At 33.6% G+C, this 21,386-nt stretch overlaps 2 protein-coding genes across 4 annotated transcripts; both read right to left on the bottom strand.

Annotated features, from left to right (window-relative positions):
• Positions 1–1,049: 1,049 nt before the first annotated feature.
• LOC129314330 (protein VASCULATURE COMPLEXITY AND CONNECTIVITY) lies at positions 1,050–10,386 on the bottom strand. 2 transcript variants are annotated; one of them, XM_054957743.1, is made up of 3 exons: positions 10,084–10,386; positions 8,734–8,936; positions 1,050–1,668 (listed from the first exon to the last, which is right to left on the bottom strand). In XM_054957743.1, the coding sequence occupies exons 1-3, from the start codon at positions 10,177–10,179 to the stop codon at positions 1,338–1,340; spliced, it is 630 nt and encodes a 209-aa protein (XP_054813718.1). In that variant the 5' UTR covers positions 10,180–10,386; the 3' UTR covers positions 1,050–1,337. The 2 variants fall into 2 exon arrangements, with proteins under 2 accessions (XP_054813718.1, XP_054813719.1); XM_054957744.1 differs by lacking the exon at positions 10,084–10,386 and adding an exon at positions 9,683–9,964.
• Positions 10,387–13,479: 3,093 nt separating this feature from the next.
• LOC129312977 (uncharacterized) lies at positions 13,480–17,936 on the bottom strand. 2 transcript variants are annotated; one of them, XM_054955783.1, is made up of 7 exons: positions 17,720–17,936; positions 17,419–17,634; positions 17,241–17,288; positions 16,537–16,703; positions 14,661–14,742; positions 14,478–14,546; positions 13,480–13,861 (listed from the first exon to the last, which is right to left on the bottom strand). In XM_054955783.1, exons 1-7 carry the CDS (start codon positions 17,858–17,860, stop codon positions 13,691–13,693), a joined length of 894 nt encoding a protein of 297 aa, XP_054811758.1. In that variant the 5' UTR covers positions 17,861–17,936; the 3' UTR covers positions 13,480–13,690. The 2 variants fall into 2 exon arrangements, with proteins under 2 accessions (XP_054811758.1, XP_054811759.1); XM_054955784.1 differs by lacking the exon at positions 17,241–17,288 and having other exon boundaries at positions 17,720–17,933.
• Between the last annotated feature and the right edge of the window lie 3,450 nt (positions 17,937–21,386).

Raw genomic sequence — 21,386 nt, 5'->3', positions numbered from 1 at the left:
TGATAGTTGAAGTTGATGCGGGTTATTGTGTGTAAATAATTAAGGTTTTCATTTTCTCTCCATGCTTAAAGCTGAAAAATGTGGGTACTAATACTTACTCAAAAGGTATTGATAAATTACAATTTCTTGTTACATAATTACGAATTTTAGGATAAAACTTGTTAATATTAGAATCAAAGTTGTGAGTGGAGACTTATGAATTTTCAACTCTGATACATATCTGGACTTACACACCAAAACTTATAAATCAGGACTTGCGAATGATTAATAAATTATTATGAATTTAAGGACAAAACTTGTTAACTTAAGAACCAAAGTTATAAATGGAGACTTGTAAATTTTTAAGTTTGATGCTTGTCTAGATGTACAACAAGACTTGTAAATGGTTAATAAATTATTGCGTATTTAAAGACAAAAGTTGTTAACTTGAGAATTAAAGTTGTGAATAAATTTTTAACTCTAATGCTTGTTTGAACTTACACACCAAGACTTGCGAATGACTAATAAATTGTTGTGAATTTAGAAACAAAACTTTTTAATATTGAAACTAAAATTGTGAACAAAAACTTGTGAATTTTCAATTTTGATGCATGTCTGAATAAAAATGTCATATCCTTTAATCCTTTAATTCCTTAATGACAGAAGGATTTCAAAGAATTTCAAAAAAATTATACCATTTTATGATAACAATATATCATTTATCTAATTTAAATAAATCTTTATGTCATTCTCCCTTAATTTATTTATTTTTTATAAAATTGTGAAAATGACAATTAAGTATTAAATAAATCTTTTTGACATTTTTTAAAAAAATTTGAAAATATCATCAATTTAAAACGAAAATTTCAATTGCAGTTTAAGAATTACATTTAAAACACAACAATTTGATTAGTAATTAAAATTTTTGAACTTACAACAGTATAAATTTTTATTTCTAATTGCACAAGCACTTCTCATTAAAATAAAAAAATAAAAAAATCTCGCTTCCATCCCAATAACAATGAGTTGATGAAAACGAATGAACCAAGTATTGAAACCGAACAACCTGATAATTTGAATAAATTCTACTGATATTTCCTGGCATTAATGCATGAAGATCATCTTTCATCTTCTCTGGACCATCAAATTGCAAAAACAAAAACATATAATCCCCTAACTATGCTGTCTGTTTTCATGTATGCATCCATATACAAATCCTACCTGCAACTAAACCAAACACTGACCAAACCAAAGCAGCTTGCAACCACCTTCACTTTTCACAAGTTTATCCATGGAAACTGCTCTGCAAAATGTCATCAACTCATACACATTGCCCTTGGTCCAGAGATATTTTCTGATCAAGTGAACTGTCTTCTAATGTATGTGTCTTCATGTACAAACACTGGTTCTTGACTATTTTGGGTTGGTGGGAACTGTGGTTGTCCCATGGCTATTCCTCCTTGATTCGCTATCGACGTTCCATTGCCGGCGTTCTTTTCTGTGCTGAGGGTAATGTAGTAGACAATTCCAAATGCTGCACTTGCAAGGGATAGAAGTGCCCCTCCTGCAAAGACTCCAGGTTTCACCACATAGCAGTAGTAATTGCCAAAGTACATGCTCTCATCACCATGTTGATCATTAAGAGCAGCACCGGTTAGTAGCAGGAGAAACCCAATGACAAACGTGAACCTGTTTCACATAAAACCACAACGGTGACAAGCTGACCAATAAGCTAAGCGAATAAGTTGAGAACCTAGTCTCATAAACAAGGCTAATGATTCATGCCACGTAAAAAACAATCCTTAGACCACCCTTGATATGGTTGATAGGAATGAGATAAAATAGAAAGGTGAGGGGAAAAAAGTAATAGATGGGATGTGAAATGACAGTCATATTCCTCTCTATCTTACAATAAAACGATAAATAATGTAAAATAGTGATAACAAGAATATAGAAGACAAGTTTTTCTCTCCCCCCATCTTTTCTCTTTCCCTCATTCCAAACAAAGCCTTAAAAGTAGAACATGGTAAATTTCCAAGATATAAACAAAACATGCACAACTATTCTCATTGGCATACATGAATTTCATGTAACCACAGTTCAAGAAACCAAGCAAGAAGATTCCATTCACAAAGCCTTAGCCTCATACAGAAATGATTTTTTTCAGGTTTACAGAATTCGATGTGCATACAAGTGTTGAGAAGATAGACGATAAAACAAATGCATTGATTAGTTTGGTGGTTATTGTAACACGTTATAAGAAAACTACTCACAGCCTCCTCTGAATAGATTACACTTTTGCGCTGGAAAGGTCCTTTATATGACATCCAAACCCCTCAAAGTTTAGAAGATGTTTTGATCTGTGAACTGGCAGGCTGGAATGGGTCATATTGTGGTTGAATTAAGTGCATATCATGTTTTTCTGATGAAATCACTAATTATTTGTTAAAGTTTGCTGTTTCTCTTTACTTAGCTGGCAGTTCAAGATTCCAAATACAGCTCTAATAGGAACCGCTAAAGCACGCAAACACTACAGCCAGAACAGACCTAGTCAGTATCACCTCCTCGCTTCGTCACTACCTTTTGTCCCCTGCTGTATTTTTCTGCTGCTTGTATGGATTGAGTTTCATCAGCCTCTGAGGTTTGGATGTGTGATTTGGAAACTTGGTAAAAATTTTAAAAAATGGGGGGCTAAATCCATATCCTCCAGAATTTCTTATTTTAGTTTCTGAAAATTGGTGGAAACCCCTTCACTTGTCATCCCTCTCTGTTTCCTCTTTTAGAGCAAGGCAAATCAACCTAGTATCCTGTTTGTAACATGCAAATTTATCATTCAACTACAAGTTCATTATATTTAATTATTATGTGTTTAAAGATTGTTCATCTGAATCTTCCTGGAGCACATCAACGCAATTTTAAGGTCACTTTTATAAGTCTTTTTCCCAAACATGATTGTAGTCAGATAGAAGATCAATTGTTCTGGTTTACAAGAGGAAGGGCAAGGTTGGCACTAACCGCATTCTTTCTGGCATGGAAATAATAGAACATGGGGTTGAGATCGAGAGCCTCTAGATGGAGTTGGATAGCAAGATGTAAGGAAGAATAAAGGAATGTGGATGGGGTAAGGAAAACAAAGAATATGGGTTGTCTGGGAGCATCTAGTCCCCCTCAAAGCTCTATTCAGGTTTCCTATATTCTAGTCCATAATACTTTTTCAATTTCTCTTTGCCTTGTTACTGCCTGCCATATGGTTGTGCAGTAGATTGCTGTTTTCTGGATAAGTATCGAGAGCATTTTATCAGGTTAGGGTAGCAGGTTGCTAACATAGTCCCACTGAAAGAAAGATATGACCACTTCCACCTTCATTGGTTTCATTCTCTAACATGCAAGAAAACTAAGTCTTCAAAATCAAGTAGATTAGCACTCAAGGTTTGACCAAATGAGAACCCAAAAAACCAATTTCTATGCACCAAAGCTGCCCAGACTTCCTCAAACCACTTGGTTCTCATGTCAGAAAACTTCAGATCTTCTCTCTTTCCATGGCAATTTTTCTATTGTATTACACTACAAAAAGCTAAAATCTAGTAATTTTTCTCACTGGTGAATCTGAAAATGTGATGGAACCCTCTATTCTAATAAGCTTTAAACAAGCATAAACCAGAAACTACACCACAAATGGGGACTGAAAATTACTATTACCGAATAGCAAAGTTGGATTACAGCGAAATAAGGAACTGAAAATTACAACGTACTGAAACAGAAACAGCACAGAATACACTCCACCAAACAACAATCACAAAATATAAGTCACTCACTTACAAACATACACTAAGCAGGAGATAAAATGATGAAGAAAGATGATTTCCTCCACCCCCAACCTGGCATTCGAGAGGCCAGAGCTCTCCTTACCACTCTCAATATTCAAAATAATCCCCCCTCTCTCTAGGCAAGGAGGAAGATTTAAAGACCTAAAAAGTGACTCTAGCACAGCCTTTACCCCTAGAAGACCCTTAACCATCACTAGGACTCTAGCACATCACTAGGCCATCAATTACTTTCTTTTTTCCCCTCATAACCAGGATCCGAAGGGCAAACATCTGAACCAACAATAATGTTATCTTTTAACCTCTTGCCTTCCTTGATTTCCTCTTATAGGTCTTAGTAAAATCATGAGCTCTATCAAAATGCAATCCCAATACTCAAAATCTGATCTATAGCTAAATGACATAAAATTCTGAACTTTTATGTAAATAATTTAAAACTGTATTTTAGCCACACACAAAAAATCCCCATGAAGGGAATCCATATGCAGCTTTAAAATATTTAATAATAATTTGACCCAATGCATTCTTGCCCTAACCATCTGTTGTTGTTTGGATGGGACGAGGGGAGGGGAGGGCCCTTGTTTGACAATACTATAGTGGAGGGGAAAAAATTTCCCCTCTCTGTCCTCCTCTCCTCCAACCAAACATAGTGTAAATGTAAAACCCACACAAATGGACAAAAAGTTGAACATTTCATACTTGATGTATAATATCATTAGGAATATAAGGATATTTTGGTCAAAAAAGGTACTATTTTAGTTTTTTCACGTTGCATGGACAATGGAGTTAAGTGGAGCATATCTTTTGGTTTTGGTAAAGAGACGTGTGATTTCTCAAAATATAGGGAAGAAAGATAAAATTTAGGTGTCTCTTGAGGGAAGGAGAATTGATTTACTCAAACAAATAATCATAAATCAACCCCTTTATTGATACAGTGATCAGAGTTTTGAGACATTGATCAAATTTGCAAAGTTTCAACATGAGTCTATTCTGAAGATACTAAACTATAACTATCTTTGCTGAATGTTGAGAATTTCTAAAATTGAATTATATGAGGAGATATGACTAATATTGTCTTTTCCTTTGCTCATTTCACTTAGAAAATGAAAATGACTATCTTTCTACCATTTCCTAGAGGTTGCATCCTTCATTTTACATCTTCAAAGAAAATATCTCAAGCTCAGATTCCTCTAAAACCCAACCTTGGCATTGAAGGATGCCATCTCCAGCTGCTCGTGTTTCTATTTCTTGGCAGATTACTTTTGTTACTCAAACAATTATCTAATCCTGAAGACAATTAAACTATAATGACAAGAAATTGGCATATTCCTTGCAAGAAGCCTATGTCATATGGTCCAGCATCTACTTTGAATATATTGTGTTGAAAATAAAGGATTAAAACTCGACCAGATCTGGAAATATTCCCAGATGAAGGGCATCACACCAGAGCTGGAAATGTCATGTGATCCCCTTCTCGATAAAGAATAAACAAGACTTGGCTACCATTAAGTTCCTATATTTTAGCAGTAGTCATCTCATTTAATTCCTAGCTGTTGGGTATTTAATGCTCCAGATATGTAGGCCCTGAATGTATTTGTGTTCCTGTTTTCCCCTTTTCTGGATCTTCTGACCAGCACTCCTTCACCCCTATTTAATGTAGTTTCTAGTCTTTGTATACAAGTTAATCATCGTCATTCACTGACAAAACTTATATTTCTCTGCTTTTCATGTAAAGGAGTGATGATTGACACACTCTCTGTTTGAGTGTATTTTTAAATTTTTTTTATTATAATTATTCTTCCTTGCAGCACAGCATATAGGGTCCTGAGACTTTAGTATTTATTTCTAGGGTTAGTCATATTTTTCAATTAGTCATATTTTCTATTAAATATTCCGATTTATTATTTTTTCAATTCAGTAAATAAGTGAAATTTACCCTAGATTCCAGAGTTAGCGAGGCAGGCTTGTTGTCTCCAAGTCTCTTTATTGCGTCACTCAATAAAACCATCTATCAGACTGAGAGAAACATTGAACTCGGCCAAATTCTTCATGGTATTAGAGCCACGGTCCAATATCACGACTTCCATGCTCTAAATTCAGAGAAAGGGAAAACTCAATCCCAGGGCTCTCAAATATATTTATAGGTCAGTCACACTCAAAAGGGATATCAATGCTATCATCCAACCTCAAAGAAATTCTACACTGCCGTTGATGTAACCTTCTGTGAAACTACACATTTCCCCAAAACACCCATTCAGAGGGAGCACCAAGACACTCCCTGTTTTGGCGTCCAACCAATGCAGCACAAGCACAAAATCCCTTCTATTTCTTGTTTAGCTTCTAATTCCCTCTCCCCTTCTTCCAATACCCTGTCCCCACACCAGGTTTTTAATTTTAAATTTACTAACTGTGTTTTCATTTTCTTTTTAATATAATTTTCCTTATATTCAAAAAGGCACAAAATCTTGAACAAGCACCACAAGATTCTGAATTCATCCCTAAACATTCTGATCCAGACGATAATTCTGCAGAAACACCTAGTCCACATCCTGAAATACTTAGCCCACAGCCCAATACTAAATGAGATTAACCCTGCTACAGTCCAGCAAGGAGCTCAAACAGCAATGCAACAATCTAAACAGCAAAATCTCAGCACTGAAACCCATCCAGCATGACCTCCAGAACAGTGTCAATTATCAACCTCAGCTTCAAATCCTACAAGAGATGATCTGACATGGCCTATAGCACTCAGAAAGAGGATAAGATCATGTACCAGACACTCAATTGGGAATTTTGTTGGCTACGAAAAATTATCTACTGCTGAAATCATTTGTACATAGCGCTTCAGCATAAAAGATTCCAAAGGATGTCTATGAGGCACTAAAAGACCGAACTTGGGAAAGCTGCAATTAACGAAGAGATGAAGGTATTGACAAAGAATGGAACCTGGGAACTCACAGAATTTCCCAAGGGTAAGTCCACTGTGGGAAGCAGGTGGGCACTTACAAAGAAATACAACCCAGATGAGCATTAATCGCTATAAAGCAAGGCTTGTAGCCAAAGGATACAATTTGACTCCACGTATTGATTACCAAGAAACATTTGCTCCAGTTGCAAAATTCAAAAACATCATGCTAATTCTCTCACTTGCCTCCAATTTAGGTGGGGCCTTTATTCCAAATGGATGGAAAAAATGGCTTCTTGAATGGCATCTTGGAGGAGGAAGTTTACATGGATATACCTCCAGGTTTTGAATCTGATAGAAATCTCAATAAGGCATGCTAGCTAAAGAAACATTGTATGGTTTGAAGCAGTCCCCACACACTTGATTTGAAAAATTCACTAATGTGATATGAAAACATGGCTTTGTTCAATGTCAAGCAAATGAAACACTATTCATGAAACATTCTATAAACAAATGTTAAGCGTGTATGTAGATGACAAAGTGATAACAGGAGATAACAAAGATGAAATCCACACACTGGAGAAACTGTTAGCCTCAGAATTCGAAGTCAAGGATCTAGGAAGTCTAAGGTACTTTCTAAGAATGGAAGTAGCAAGAACAAAGAGAGGAATAAGTATCTCACAAAGTATACCCTGGATTTGCTCCAAAATTAAAGAAGAGTCCTCTAGTTAATATAGAAAGGTACCAGAGTTTAATTGGGAAATTGATGCACCTCACTCGCACTAGGCTTGACATTACATGCATAAACCAAAGGAAGATCACTTAGAGGCTGCTTATGAAGTTCTCATATATTTAAACTTGGCTCCTGGAAAGGAGCTCTACTTTAAAGAGGGCACCCCATAAGGGAGTTGAAGTGCCTACAGATGCTCATTTGGCCGGAACAACTGAGGACAACATATCAACAATAGGTTACGTTACTTTCATGTGGGGTAACCTCATAACATGGAGGAGCCAAAAACAATCAGCGGTATCACACAGCAGCAGTGCAGATTCATAACTTCAAGCACTTGCCTTAGGAATTTATGAAGGCATGTGGATACTTAGATTGTTGGAGGAACTCAGGACCAGCATTCATGGTCCTATGAAATTATTTTGCAACATCGTATCAACAATTTAAATAGTCAAGAATCCCATTTACCCTAATCCTAAAGCTAATCGGTTAACTACATACTTCTTCCCCGTCTGAAAGAGATACAGAGTCAATCTCATTCACAATTAAAATAGTCAAGAATCCTATTAACCATTATAGGACCATGCATGTGAGGATAGACAAGCATTTCATTGAAGGAAATATTGAAATGGGAGTTGTGGAAGTGCAGTATGCTTCCTCAAAGTCTCAGATAGCTAATATCCTAACCAAGTCAATAGCAACAGAACAGTTTGTATCATTATGTGGCAAGCTTGGCATGATAGATATCTACAGCCCAGCTTGAGGGGGAGTGTTGAAGAGCAATGATCGACACTCTCTATTTAGTGTATTTTTTAATTCTTTTTTTTATTATCATTATTCCTTGCAGCACAGCATATAGGGTCCTGTGACTTTAGTATTTATTTCTAGGTTAGTTATATTTTTTAATTAATAATAATTCTATTAAATATTTTGATTAGTTTTTTGATTCAATGAATCAGAGAGATTTACCCTAGATTCTAAAGTTAACGAGGCAAGCTTGTTGCCTTCGAGTCTCTATTTATTGCATCACTCGATAAAACAATATATCGGATGGAGAGAAACATTGAACTCAGCCAAATTCTTCACTTTGGACACATTCAATTTCATATTGTATCCAAATGAATGAATTATTCTCATTCATATATGCTGCCCACCAATGTAGGCCTGTTCAAACTTCAAAGCCAAATTCTCTTTAGATGAATGAAATTCATAATTCTACTTCATAACTAAGTAATTGGCAACATTAACAGAGTTCACGAGGAATAAGAGGAAGGGAACTACTAAGTGAAAATTACCAAGATAATACAAAGCAAACCAGTGCCAGCCTCCAACTGGAATCAGGGATTCGAGGGCTTCTTCTACAACAAATACACCCAGTTGAAACATTTATGACGATTTGAGCAATCATTAGAGCCAGAGCTGCAGTTAAACCAAGAGGTAGTGCCGGACTTCGAGGATACACACATTGATCAGGAGGATCAGTTGTAACTTGAGAACTCTGTCAAGATACAGCACAGTATTTCAGTGGTTTTTGTGGATGATGTAGAAATAGCAAAGCATACAAACAATGCCAGGGTTAGCAAGTGCAACATCAATAGCCTTCCTGATACAAAGTAAATCATATTACTAGTCCGACCAGGATCACATTCGGCAAAAATCCTACCATCAAAGTTCACATCAATTACCTAGACTTATTACCAACAAAGGTTGGTTCAATTGATAAAGAGTTGGTCCATGACCCACAAGGTTGTAGGCTCAAATCCTGTTGCCGATGTGAAAACCTTGTTGATAAGTGATTTAAGTACCTTTATAAACACTTTTTGGGTCTAGAGGCATGCCTTAGTCCTGGTAAACCCTCCAGACCTAACTCACCTAAAATTTTATGTATTAAAAAAAATTACCTAGGCTTATTTTCACATTTCAGGACAGAAAAGGAGAGCGTACTAAAACAGGAAGATAACACAATAAAGGGGAACAGACAAGCATTAAATTTATATTTAAGGATAGCAATTTAGGAAAAACTTGCAAAGTTCCGACTCGTCCCTCCCTGTTTGTATCAGATAAATCAATATTTGATGAAGTTTCCTGCGTGTTTGGAGATAAAAGAAAACCTAACTTCTATAGTTCAATTTCGAGGTGAGATTAGGGTTCCTGTCTCATATCCACATGCAATATAAATTTACAAAATTTCAGTGGTAAGATTCATTCTAAAATTAAATAGTTGGCTTTCAAACTAAAATCTACCTTGCTACAACATTGCCATCCCCACTAATAGCAAAATATACGGAAGGCGACAAGGGTTTCAATGCCGTACTCATCCCCCATGTACTGTTAGACCTAACTTAGGCAGTTCTTTAACGTTCTGATTACAATTATCGCTTTTGAATTAGAAAAAATAGTTTTCTCCACAGTCCAGAGGTCAGTACGATCCCCATCCCCGCTTTCCATCCCATGAACACCGGATCCAACACTACAAAGAGGTGATCAAATTAACTCCTCAATAGTCCGAAATTTGTACTTTATGTTTTCTTCAACCGTTCCAGCAGCCATCGAACTGATGAATAAAACACAACCACAAAACAAGAAAAGGAAAAAGAACAACCAACAGTTCGAATCAAACCCTTAAATCACAACACAAAAGTCACCTTAATCCGAGTTCCCTCTGCAGCAAACCCTGTCGCAGCCGATAATATCCCCAAGAAACCCACAACCCCACAAACCACCAGCACCTTCCTCTCCATATCTCTCTCACTCTCTGTGTGTCAGTCAAAGTGTCTTCCAAAGTTGCGTGGGTGAACTGGTGATGATGATGATGAAGAAGAGGATGGAAGGGTAAAGTCGATGGAGGCGTACAAGCTGCGAAATGTGAAGTGTGAACGGAGTCCTGTGTTGTCTTCTCGAAAAAGGATAACCGAGTTGCCGCTGGAGTTTGCATAAACGAAGCGGTCAAGCCGTCAAAGCCCGTATTATTTATTCAGCCCATGGTCTCAGCGGCTCACATCACAGATTCCGAAGGTAACGTTACGAAATACTGCATGTCGTTTTCGGCGTTCATGAATGAGATTTGATTAGAAGTCTAAATTTTATATACTTAACATATTTTTATCATGTATAAAAAAAATATATTTTTATCCTATAAAATTAAAATAAATAAATTTAGTATAAAAATAATATTAATATTAAATTTTAATATAAAAGTTAAATTTGATAGTAGTTGATCAGAAAAAAATTAAAAAATATTTTAAAAATTATAAAAAATTGATCAATAAATTTTTTTGCCTTTTTATATAGTGTTTTTTATCTTTGTTTGCAATTTTAATTTAAAGTTAATTTTTATTAATAATAAGAGCAAGATTGTACAGTTTTAAAAAGTTAAAAAAATATTGCATAAAAATAAGCTAAGGTTTTAAGTACATTTAAACCTATAATTTAAAGATTAGTTTACTCTTTTAACCAATAAACAATATTTATATTTTAATTACAAATAACATAAATAAATGAATAAATAATTTTTCTTTGATTTTGTCTTATCTATAAGAATGAACAGAGGACGACGATTCAACCAAGCGGGCAATAAACTTTATTACGATAGGAATCATGTTTCCTTTTAAAAAAAATCAAGAAGACAAAAAAAAAAAAATAGTCCGATAATAAATATAAGCATCATTGTTGTCTGCTGTAAAAACAGAGTAATTTCGGATTTACTAAGATCTTCCCCAATTGCCTTACCATAATCTTCCCCTTCTCTCTTTTTTCAGCGGTGATATCAATATTTAGATAGTTTAGATTTAATTTTTTATAGAATTATTGTCAAAGTGTTAAATTAAAAAATATAAATGATTAAATTCAAATTTCTAAAATTTGATCTAAGAACAATCTAAAATCTAAAATTGCCTAAGGGAAATGAGTATTTTTTTAGATAATTTGAAGATTTTATTAAAAAAATTATTTTGTAAAGATTTTATAAAAAATAGGCTATTTAGTTACAATAATAAAAAAATAGTTATTAGTTAGCTCTTTTTAAATTTTGTTATAATTTTCTTGATTTTTGTTTTATAAAATTGATTTATTACTATATCATTTCAAAATTTTATGATATCTTCATGTATGCTGTATCTTTGAAACACTCTCACTGATCTATCACATTGGATTATTTTCAAAAGCTACTCTAAATAACTTTTTAAAATGATCAGGAATCTACTTCTTTTCATATTTTAATTATTTTTAAAAAATTTAAACAAATATCATAAAAACTTACAAAAAAATTCAAAAAATAAGGAATTTCTTTATAAAATAAACTAAAACAAACGAATCCTAAATATTAATCTAATAGCTAGAAAGAGGGAGTTAAAAATGAGAAGGAAGATGGCAGAAAAATCCCCGTCGCGAGTTTACAATGAGAGGAAGTATATTCTCGAGTTTAAACATGAGTAAAATACACTAATCTTTCATATATTTTGTAAAAATTACAAAGACTTTTGCTTATTTTTAAAATATATACCTTAGTTCAATTTTTAACAAGTTAATAATATTCCCTTAATAATTCTAAAATATTTATTTTTTAATTTGTAATTGTGTTAAAAAAATTAAAATTATTAATTTGTGTTTATAATCTAATTGGCAACTCTTTCCTCCTCAATTTAAGGAACTTTAAATAATTAAGTATGACAATATTTAAATAAATTTTTAATGTATTGTATTAAAATTATAAAATTTATAGTAATAAATATAAATTATATTTACTAATTTATTTCTTCTTATATTAAAACCCAATTTCATTATTTTTTTTGGAAAAATGACATTAAAGTTCCAAAATAATGAATTTATAATTGTTAAATCCTCAAAATAATTTCTGAAAATTGGTTGTAAATCTTCATTTTTATAATTATAAATTCAGAATTTTTAATTATAAGACATTTAAATTTTAAATAAAACTCTCAATTTTTAGTTTGGATTTTTTTTTTGGTAATTATTTGAATCAATATTCGTAACTTCTTTTTTAGAAAATTTTGTTGAAAACCTAACTATTATAAATTCCCTATCATAAACTTTTTTGTCATTCTCCTCAAGTTTTTTCATACACACATGTTTGAAATATTATTTTAACCAACTTATTTATTAATTTTTTTTAAAAAAATGCTAAGTAAATAAATTTTCAAAACTAAAAACATTTAAAATTTGAATAAAAATTTAAGAAAAATATATTCATTATTTTTTATGGTACCTTAAATAATTTTTAGATAACATTTATACTTGAAGAAATGTATTTCAGTTTAATATATGTGACTTGATAATCAACTGACAATTAAATTAATGGAAATGAAATGTTAAAAGTACAAAGAAAGTTTATGTTTAGTAACTATTAATTTTAAGAAAGGTTAGAATGTGTTTTAAAACTAAAAGGGATGTATTTGTATTTAAAGTAAAAATAGAGTAAAGTCAATATATTTTACTCTAAATATATTTTCTTAAACTGTATTAAGATGAAATAAATGAATGAATTCAGGTTTGTTTATATCAAAGAGGACAGAATGAAACATCTTTCGAGAAGGACGTCATATATCCTTTGTTTAGATTTAAAAAAAAAAAAAAACCCCCTCAAAGAAGACCTTTTCACGATCATTCCACTTACTCACTTTATGCCCCCAAACAAATGAAGATGAGCATGTATTGAGATCAGGTATCTTAGTAAAAGTTTAATATGTTTATGCGATATTTTTTTTTTTATGTTGTAAAGGCAATATTTTTTTCCACATATTAAACATTATCTTAAATTTCTGAACCTGATTTTTCTAAATCCTTTTTTTAAATAGAGGTCTTGATTTTGTAGAGAAAGGGTTACTTACAAAATTCTACTGGAGCAAAGAATCCAATTAAGTGCACGGAATTTGTAACCATCTAATGTCAACTCTTAACCACTAAGAGCATATTTGGTTTCATGTTGAAAACTCCCACCAAAACTGTGGTTTTGGTAGTTTCTATTGTGAAACCATACATAAAATAACGTTTGATAAAACATTTTTTTTTTCACAAGCTAAGACTTAAGTAGAAGCTAGTGTTGTCTATTTTTGTATGAATTTCCATTTGGGCACAGTCCAACAACTTCAGTGACTCAATTTGCAGAACATATTTACCATAATGAATCATGCTTCATCCAGAAATGGAAGTTGCTTTTGAGATGAAAGCTCAAAGATGGAGACAAGTAGATTTGGGAGGATTGCCAATAAAAGCAGCTATTGACAGAAGAGAACTTCACTGAAGACCATAAACAAGCAAAGCTCCTACTGCACCTACACCAGCAATCAGACCAATAATGACTCCAATTGGCGGCAAAACTCCACCAATCGCTTTCCCCGTGTTCACGTCGTACCGAGCAAACCTCTTCTTCGGTGCCTGGCACTGGGGGCATCCGTATGTATCAGGCTGCAAAAGACAAAGAGATTAGATATTATGGATGTTGTTGAAAAGGAAAATTTGGACATTTAAAACTCATATCTTGTGAATAGCTATAAATCCATGCAGATCTCACGCGAACAAAAGTGAATGCATGTGAATATGCGATACATTCGAAAGGAGACAAAGAAAAGAGATTATGACTATGAAGAAGGGATGTGAGTTTCTAAGGGAGACTTGGTAGTATGGATATCAAGTTGCATATTGAGTAGTATTAAGTGCTAGCTTTTAAGATAGGGTTCTTCATTCCAGTAACTTTCACACAGTTGCATTCTTTTACATCACTCTCTCTTCAAATATACATACGCATGAACTTAAGGGATTTAGAAAGGTTATGCATCATTAAGGAAATAAGAGCTATTAAACACAACTTGATGGGAGTTTCTATCAGGCAGATCAATATTGTCAGCACACGACAATTAACAAACAATGAAAATGCAGCCACTTAATGGGCAAACTGATGACATGAATACCATGATGAGAAGTAAAAGTCATTAAGTCAACCATCTCCTTGTGCTAGGTTTTTTCTCTTAAAAATATTATTTTTGGACAGTATTCTACTGCTTATATGCATATCTGCTTTTACCTGCTCATCGAAAGGTTTCTGTAGGGTGTATATGTATCCACAATCAAGGCAAATGTGAGTAGCTCTAGCCTGCATGCATGGTGGGGCACCTTATTAGCCATTGTATGTACAAGATACGGCAACAAGAAGATAAACAAACATGAAGCAGCAATAGAAAGCAAGTAACACCATAGCGATACTTGCCTTTTGAGCATCAGTCAATTTTCTTCCAAAGCGAGGAGGAGCAGGGCGTTTCTGAAGTCTTTTAACATCTACATCAGCACCTCTTCATTAAGAAAATGAACATATTATAGCTTGAGAACTCACCACGACCACCAATAAGAATGACAAAATAATAATCAAGATCGCATGAAAATCACACAGCCATCAAGGCTGGAATATCTGAAACCTCTCCTGCACTCATGTATAGACTATGCGTTTGATGCTGTTATAAGAAACTGATGTACATGATTAGTGTTGTACAAAAAAATTTTGCGAAGGAAGTGTCACTGAATGCATACCAAAATTTAATGCTGTTCAGACAGCTTAGTTATTTTTGCTTTTGATTTTTGTATATTATTTGTCCCATTGGTTAATTAAACTAGTCCAGCGTTTGTCAAGCTATCTATAACACTGATTTCACTGTTTGTCCCAATCATGCTTCATCAGCATGATCACTCACTACACGCATCACAAAATATTCTCATGAAGCAAGCCAATTTTTTAGCATACCAGGATTCATCAGGCCAACTAGGAATTAAAGATTAAAGGAGATACCAATTCACAAGAACAATGGCTGACCTAGGACCCGAGGCTGGGGGGGCAGAGATATATATATATATATATATATAGATTTTGCGAGGCATAAATGATATACTTCATCGATAGCAAAGTTTAATTTGCCTCCAGGTACTGAAAGAAGTGAATAGAATTGTATGAACTAGATTTCCTATATATGCAAGAGTTGAAATTCAAATTCCAACCACTTGTTTAAATAATGAGACCTTTACCATGTATACCAACTTGATTTTCTAATAAACAATGAGTTGAACATATAGAGGTCAAAATTCTGTTGGCAAAAAAATATAAAGCTCAGAATTATTTAAAATTATATAAGTATTTAAACAAACTACTTACCTTATCACTATTTATGGCTCATGAATAATACAATTTTCTATAACTTTTATAAACATACCAATGATATTGTTTAGAATCCAAATATGGTAAATCATGCTTCAAGCAAAGTGTACATCTAATTGATAAAAATGCCAAAGAGTTCACAAATATAAAAAATAAGTAAAAATGAAAAACTATATAAATGATTCTGGAAAAAAAATATAAAAAATAATATAAAAGAAAATTTCTTTTTCATGGTCTCTTCATTATAGAGATGAGTAATACAAGATTGAGAGGGTGCATTAGTGGATTTGGGCCACATTCCACTGGGTTCAAAAAATGAAGATGAGTGGGGGCATGATACAAAGTCCTAAATATATATTCGCGTAATTTTTTTAATTTCAGGGGAGGCATTTGTCCACACTGAAAGCAACCTACGTCTGCCTCTGACAAGTTGAGTTAATGACAACTTGAGCTGTGTGCATGTGCATTTGAGTACGTGTTAATCAATAGCAACTCAGTCTTTTAAGAATTTCTCATGAAGCAGACCAGTTTTTTAGCATACCAGGATTCATCGGGCCAACTAGGAACTAAAGGAGGCGTCAATTTACAATAGAATTAGAAGCTAGAATAAAGATCTTTATCCGCTCGAGTTAATGACAACTAGAGCCATGCGCATGTCTGTTTGTGTACGTGTTAACCAATAGCAACTCAGACTTTAAGAACTTCTCACAAAGCAAACCAGGATTCATCTGGCCAACTGGGAACTAAAGGAGACAGCAATTTACAAGAGAAGTAGAAGCTAGAATAAAGATCTTTATCAGCTCGAGTTAATGGCAACTTGAGCTGTTTGCATGTGCATTTATGAAAATGTTAATCAATAGCAACTCAGTCTTTCAAGAATTGATGCACTTGAGCAATTGACAAAGGCTTGAAAACTCAAGAAGTGTAGAATGTATAAAACCTGCTGACAACAAAGTAGACAGAATCAGGCTTTGCTTGAATGGCAGTTTTTGTAAATCCAAGCTTATCAGCTGGCCACAGTTCATCCCCAAAGAAACTGCTAGTATACAGGACTTGGTCCCCCGCTTTCAGCCCTGCTCTAGCTGCATTCCCGCCACCTTCCACACCCTAAAACAGACCATAAGTTTCCATTAACAAGCGAAAAAACTAATATATATTGGCCTGATTGGTATCACAAGGAAGAAGCATTCGTTTTTCATGACCATATGTTATCATTTTTTATCTATCATTGCTTATTTTTATTTATATTTTAATCTAAGGACACATGTATCATTTTTACTTATATTCCAATCCTCTTTTCATTTTCACCCCTAACATTTTGCCTGTCAAATGTGAGCATGCCTAAACTAAGGAGAATGAAAGGGGGCCAAATGAGAGGAAATTTTGAATCTTACAAATTCTTTTTGCCGTCCTCATCTCATCCGTATTTTCCCTCCCCAAGCATATTCTAAAGGAAAAGCAGTTACATTTAAAACTAAATCAAAAAATATCTAAACTAAATTTATGTTCACTTTTCTCCCATTCTCCACAAAATAAATGTATCCACTTGAAGACATTGATGAATGTATAATCTTTTAATCAAATTAAAATCCCTAAACAAAATAGCTTTCCTTTCACATGTAATAGAGTTCCAACAGAAATCACTTGGCCCTGTAAAAAACAACTGCACCAAGCTTCCGAAAATGCTGGTTTCTGCACACAATAAATTGGGGAAGAATCCCTTTGAGAAAATAATTGGGTTGGAACAATCTGATGAAGACATGCAACAGTAATCACCGAACTGGCTAAATTTTCCATCAAAAGTAGAAAGCAAGCTACTCACAGTGATGACGACACCGCCACCGGATTTCTGTCCTAAGGTGAGACCAAGTGGTTTATCGACCTCGACCTCAATCGTCTTTGCAGCACCAGCAGTTCTAGCTGCAATCTCAAGTCCTCTTCTAGCAATGGCGCAACCCTTGCTGTTCTCGACCACGAAGAAGGAATCCGAAGCAAACCTTTTCGCTTCACGAAGCGAGAGGCCCTGGAAAGACGTTTTCTGGAGAAAACGAACATAAATTCATATTGGGTGACAAGAAAACAGTACCCAGAAAATGCCCCCCGGGGGGGGGGATGAACAATACCTGGGATTGAGAAGAAGGATTAAGAAGATACTTGAGCTTAGAGCACTGAGGGAGCTGAGAATTTTTGATGGAGCGACTGGAGGAGGAAGAGAAAGTGGCAGAGCATGAGGATGAGGAAGCTGCTGCCACAACACCTGACATGGCTAGCTGGTCTTGTGTGTGATGACGATGATGAGAGAGTTGTGTGGATGAGAATGAAGTGTTGTAGCAATTTGCAAAAGAACGCTTGAGTGAAGGAAAATAGAAGATGGTGGTTCATTTTTCACGATGGAAGATAATCTTTGATTGGTGGGGGAAGGTCAGACCTCTGTCTCCGTGCGTGCCACACGCCCTCAGCTTAAAGCCACGAACGAAGTCATTCCAAATGCCGCCGGTTCAATTATTTTAATGGGAAAACTCACAAGGTAGGACCCACACTCGAGTTCAAATATTTTGGAAAGAATGGCATTAAGGACCCTAAAAAGTAAAAATTTTATAAATAAGGCTTAATAAATTCTGAATAAAAGTTTCATTTACAATTATATTTTTTGGTGAAATGACTAATTTGATCCTCCTATAACCAACTGTTAAATAAAAATTGCTTCTTCTTCCTTCCTTGTACTTCTCTCTCTTTCTCTTTCAACATTGATACAATAACCAAATTCATTTTTCCTCCCCATCATGCTTCTTTATTCTCTCTCTTCTTCTTCCTCCTTCTTCCTTCTTTTTCTCATTTGAAGCTTTTTCATTCAACAGGTATGAGTGGGCGATTCACTTTTATCCAGATGGGTATGGAGAAGATGATCAGGTGTTCATCCGATTACATTCCTCTCATGCCAACCAACTTCTTAAAACGATTTGCCATAGTGTGGAAAGAATGGATCAAGTGCTGGATCTGCCATTATCAGTTTTATTTTGTTAAAAAAGGATATAGAGAGAGTTTAAGCCATATCAGTTTTATCTAATCATAATGTACGCGTTCACGTTCATTTAATGAAAACAAGTTGTTATTTATGGACTTTTTATTGTTTCTGATGCATTTTTTTTGCAACTGATATAAATGTTCTGGTGTAGATGTTGTTTATGAAATTTATATTGTTTTTTTATGGAGTTTACGTTGTGCAAACTTTGCAATTAACTTATGCGGATATTTATGTTTATCATATCAACAAATCTTGTATTGTAAATATATGGATATTATGTTGTTAGCAAATGGATACTTTCACGTTATATATGGACCTTTTATTCTTCATTAACTTAAGAAACTTTTTAAATGTTCAGTTTAATCACACAAATCATGTGAAATATATGGATAGTGTTGTTAATAAATGAATCTTGTCATATTATATATAGACTTTTTATTATTCATAAACTTGAGAAACTTTTTGTTAAGCCTAGCCAACTGATAAACTAGACACAATTGAACTTTTAGTTTAGAATATATGAAGATTGTGTTGTGCATGGTGGATATTGTGTTGTGTATTATTTGCTTACTTGCGCATTTTGTCAAGTCTAGCCTATTGATAAAATAAAATCTTATGGACTTTTAGTTGAGAATATATGAACCTTAACTTGTGTATAAAAGATATTGTATTGTACATTGTTTGTCAATTTGTGCATTTTTCAAGCCTAGCCTACTAATAAAGTAGAATCTTATGGACTTTTAGTTGAGAATATATGAACCTTAAGTTATGCATAGTGGATATTGTGTTGTGCATTGTTTGCTTACTTCTGCATTTTGTTAAGCCTAACCTACTGATAAAATAAAATCTTATGAACTTTTAGTTGAGAATATATGAACCTTAAGTTGTGCATAGTGGATATTGTGTTGCGCATTGTTTGCTTACTTCTGCATTTTGTCAAGCCTAGCCTACTGATAAAGTAGAATCTTATGAACTTTTAGTTGAGAATATATGAACATTAAGTTGTGCATAGTGGATATTATGTTGTGCATTGTTTGTCTATTTGTGCATTTTGTTAAGCCTAACTTACTAATAAAGTAGAATCATATGGACTTTTAGTTGAGAATATATGAACCTTAAGCTGTGCATAGAGGATATTGTGTTGTGCATTGTTTGCTTAATTCTGCATTTTGTCAAGCTTAGCTTACTGATAAAGTAAAATCTTATGAACTTTTAGTTGAGAATAAATGAACCTTATATTGTGCATAGTGAATATTGTGTTATGCATTGTTTGCCTATTTGTACATTTTGTTAAGCCTAGCCTGCTGATAAAATAGAATCGTATGGACTTTTAGTTGAGAATATATGAACCTTATATTGTGCATAGTGGATATTGTGTTATGCATTGTTTGCTTACTTGTGCATTTTATCAAGCCTAGCCTACTGATAAAGTAGAATCTTATAGACTTTTAATTAAAATAAATGAACCTTATATTGTACATAGTAGATATTGTATTATACATTGTTTACCTATTTGTACATTTTATTAAGCCTAACCTACTGATAAAGTAGAATCGTATGAATTTTTAGTTGAGAATATATGAACCTTATGTTGTGCATAGTGAATATTGTATTGTGCATTGTTTGCTTACTTCTGCATTTTGTCAAGTCTAGCCTACTGATAAAGTAGAATCTTATGGACTTTTAGTTAAGAATAAATGAACCTTATATTGTGCATAGTGAATATTGTATCATCCATTATTTGCCTAACTTCAGTATTTTGTTAAGCCTAGCATAATGATAAATTGAAATCACATGGACTTTCAGGTGAAAATATATCACAAACTTTTTTTCTTACAATTGTCTTTAACTAGCCGTCCTCTCAGGAGGCCACAAATAAGAAAGATAGAGTCTTCCAAGATAAGAAGATTTATCATTGTTTAAGATGTGGGAGAGCCGAATACAATCGCAAGACATGTAAAAATCTTAACGCAACATGAGAAGTAATTACATTGTACTTCTTTGGTGTACACAAGTAACTATAATTATGTATATGAAAGCATTTTCAAATAATATTTTTTAGGTAAGTGGGAATCACAAATATTTTTTATTTGCATATGTAGAAGCAACTATTAGATATTTTGGATATAGTGGCTAACTTTTTGTGTATATCAGACTTGAAATATTTTTGTCAAATTTTATGTGAATACTTATTTTAGTACTTAGGCTAATACCAACATGAAATTATTTATATATGATGTAATTGTCCTTTGTAATATTGAAAATACATAGACTTTCTGTTGAGCATGCATGGATATCGTTTTGTACATAGTGAATATTGTGTCATGTATGGTTTGCCTAACGTCATTTTGTTATAGCCTAAGCTAGTAAAATATTGAAAATGTATGATTTTTTTTTTGTTCAACACACGTGGATATCGTATTATACATAGTGAATATTGTGTCGTGTATCTGCTTAATCATTTTTGCTAAAGCCAAGGCTAGCAAAATACTTAAAATGTATGGACTTTCTATTAGGATGTGTGACATTGTCTTGTACATAGTGGATGTTATATCATGCATGGTCTATTTTATTGTTTTGAGAGTTCACGCAGGTTCTGAATTCAAATCAAACAAAGGGCAAAATTGTATTTTTAGTCTTAAAAAATTGGCAATAAGGGCCTTAAGGCTTGCAAAGCAATATTAGATTCATTAGGCCCAACTTGTAATAAAATTGTTTTTAAGGCCCTTAATGCCATTTCTTCAATATTTTTTATACAAATTCTT

Source organism: Prosopis cineraria, unplaced genomic scaffold (genome assembly GCF_029017545.1).
Source record: "Prosopis cineraria cultivar Desert tree isolate PC_DT_omini unplaced genomic scaffold, ASM2901754v1 PC6, whole genome shotgun sequence".
In the NCBI taxonomy this organism is placed as follows: Eukaryota; Viridiplantae; Streptophyta; class Magnoliopsida; order Fabales; family Fabaceae; genus Prosopis; species Prosopis cineraria.
This window is presented reverse-complemented; position numbering and strand designations above follow the sequence as displayed.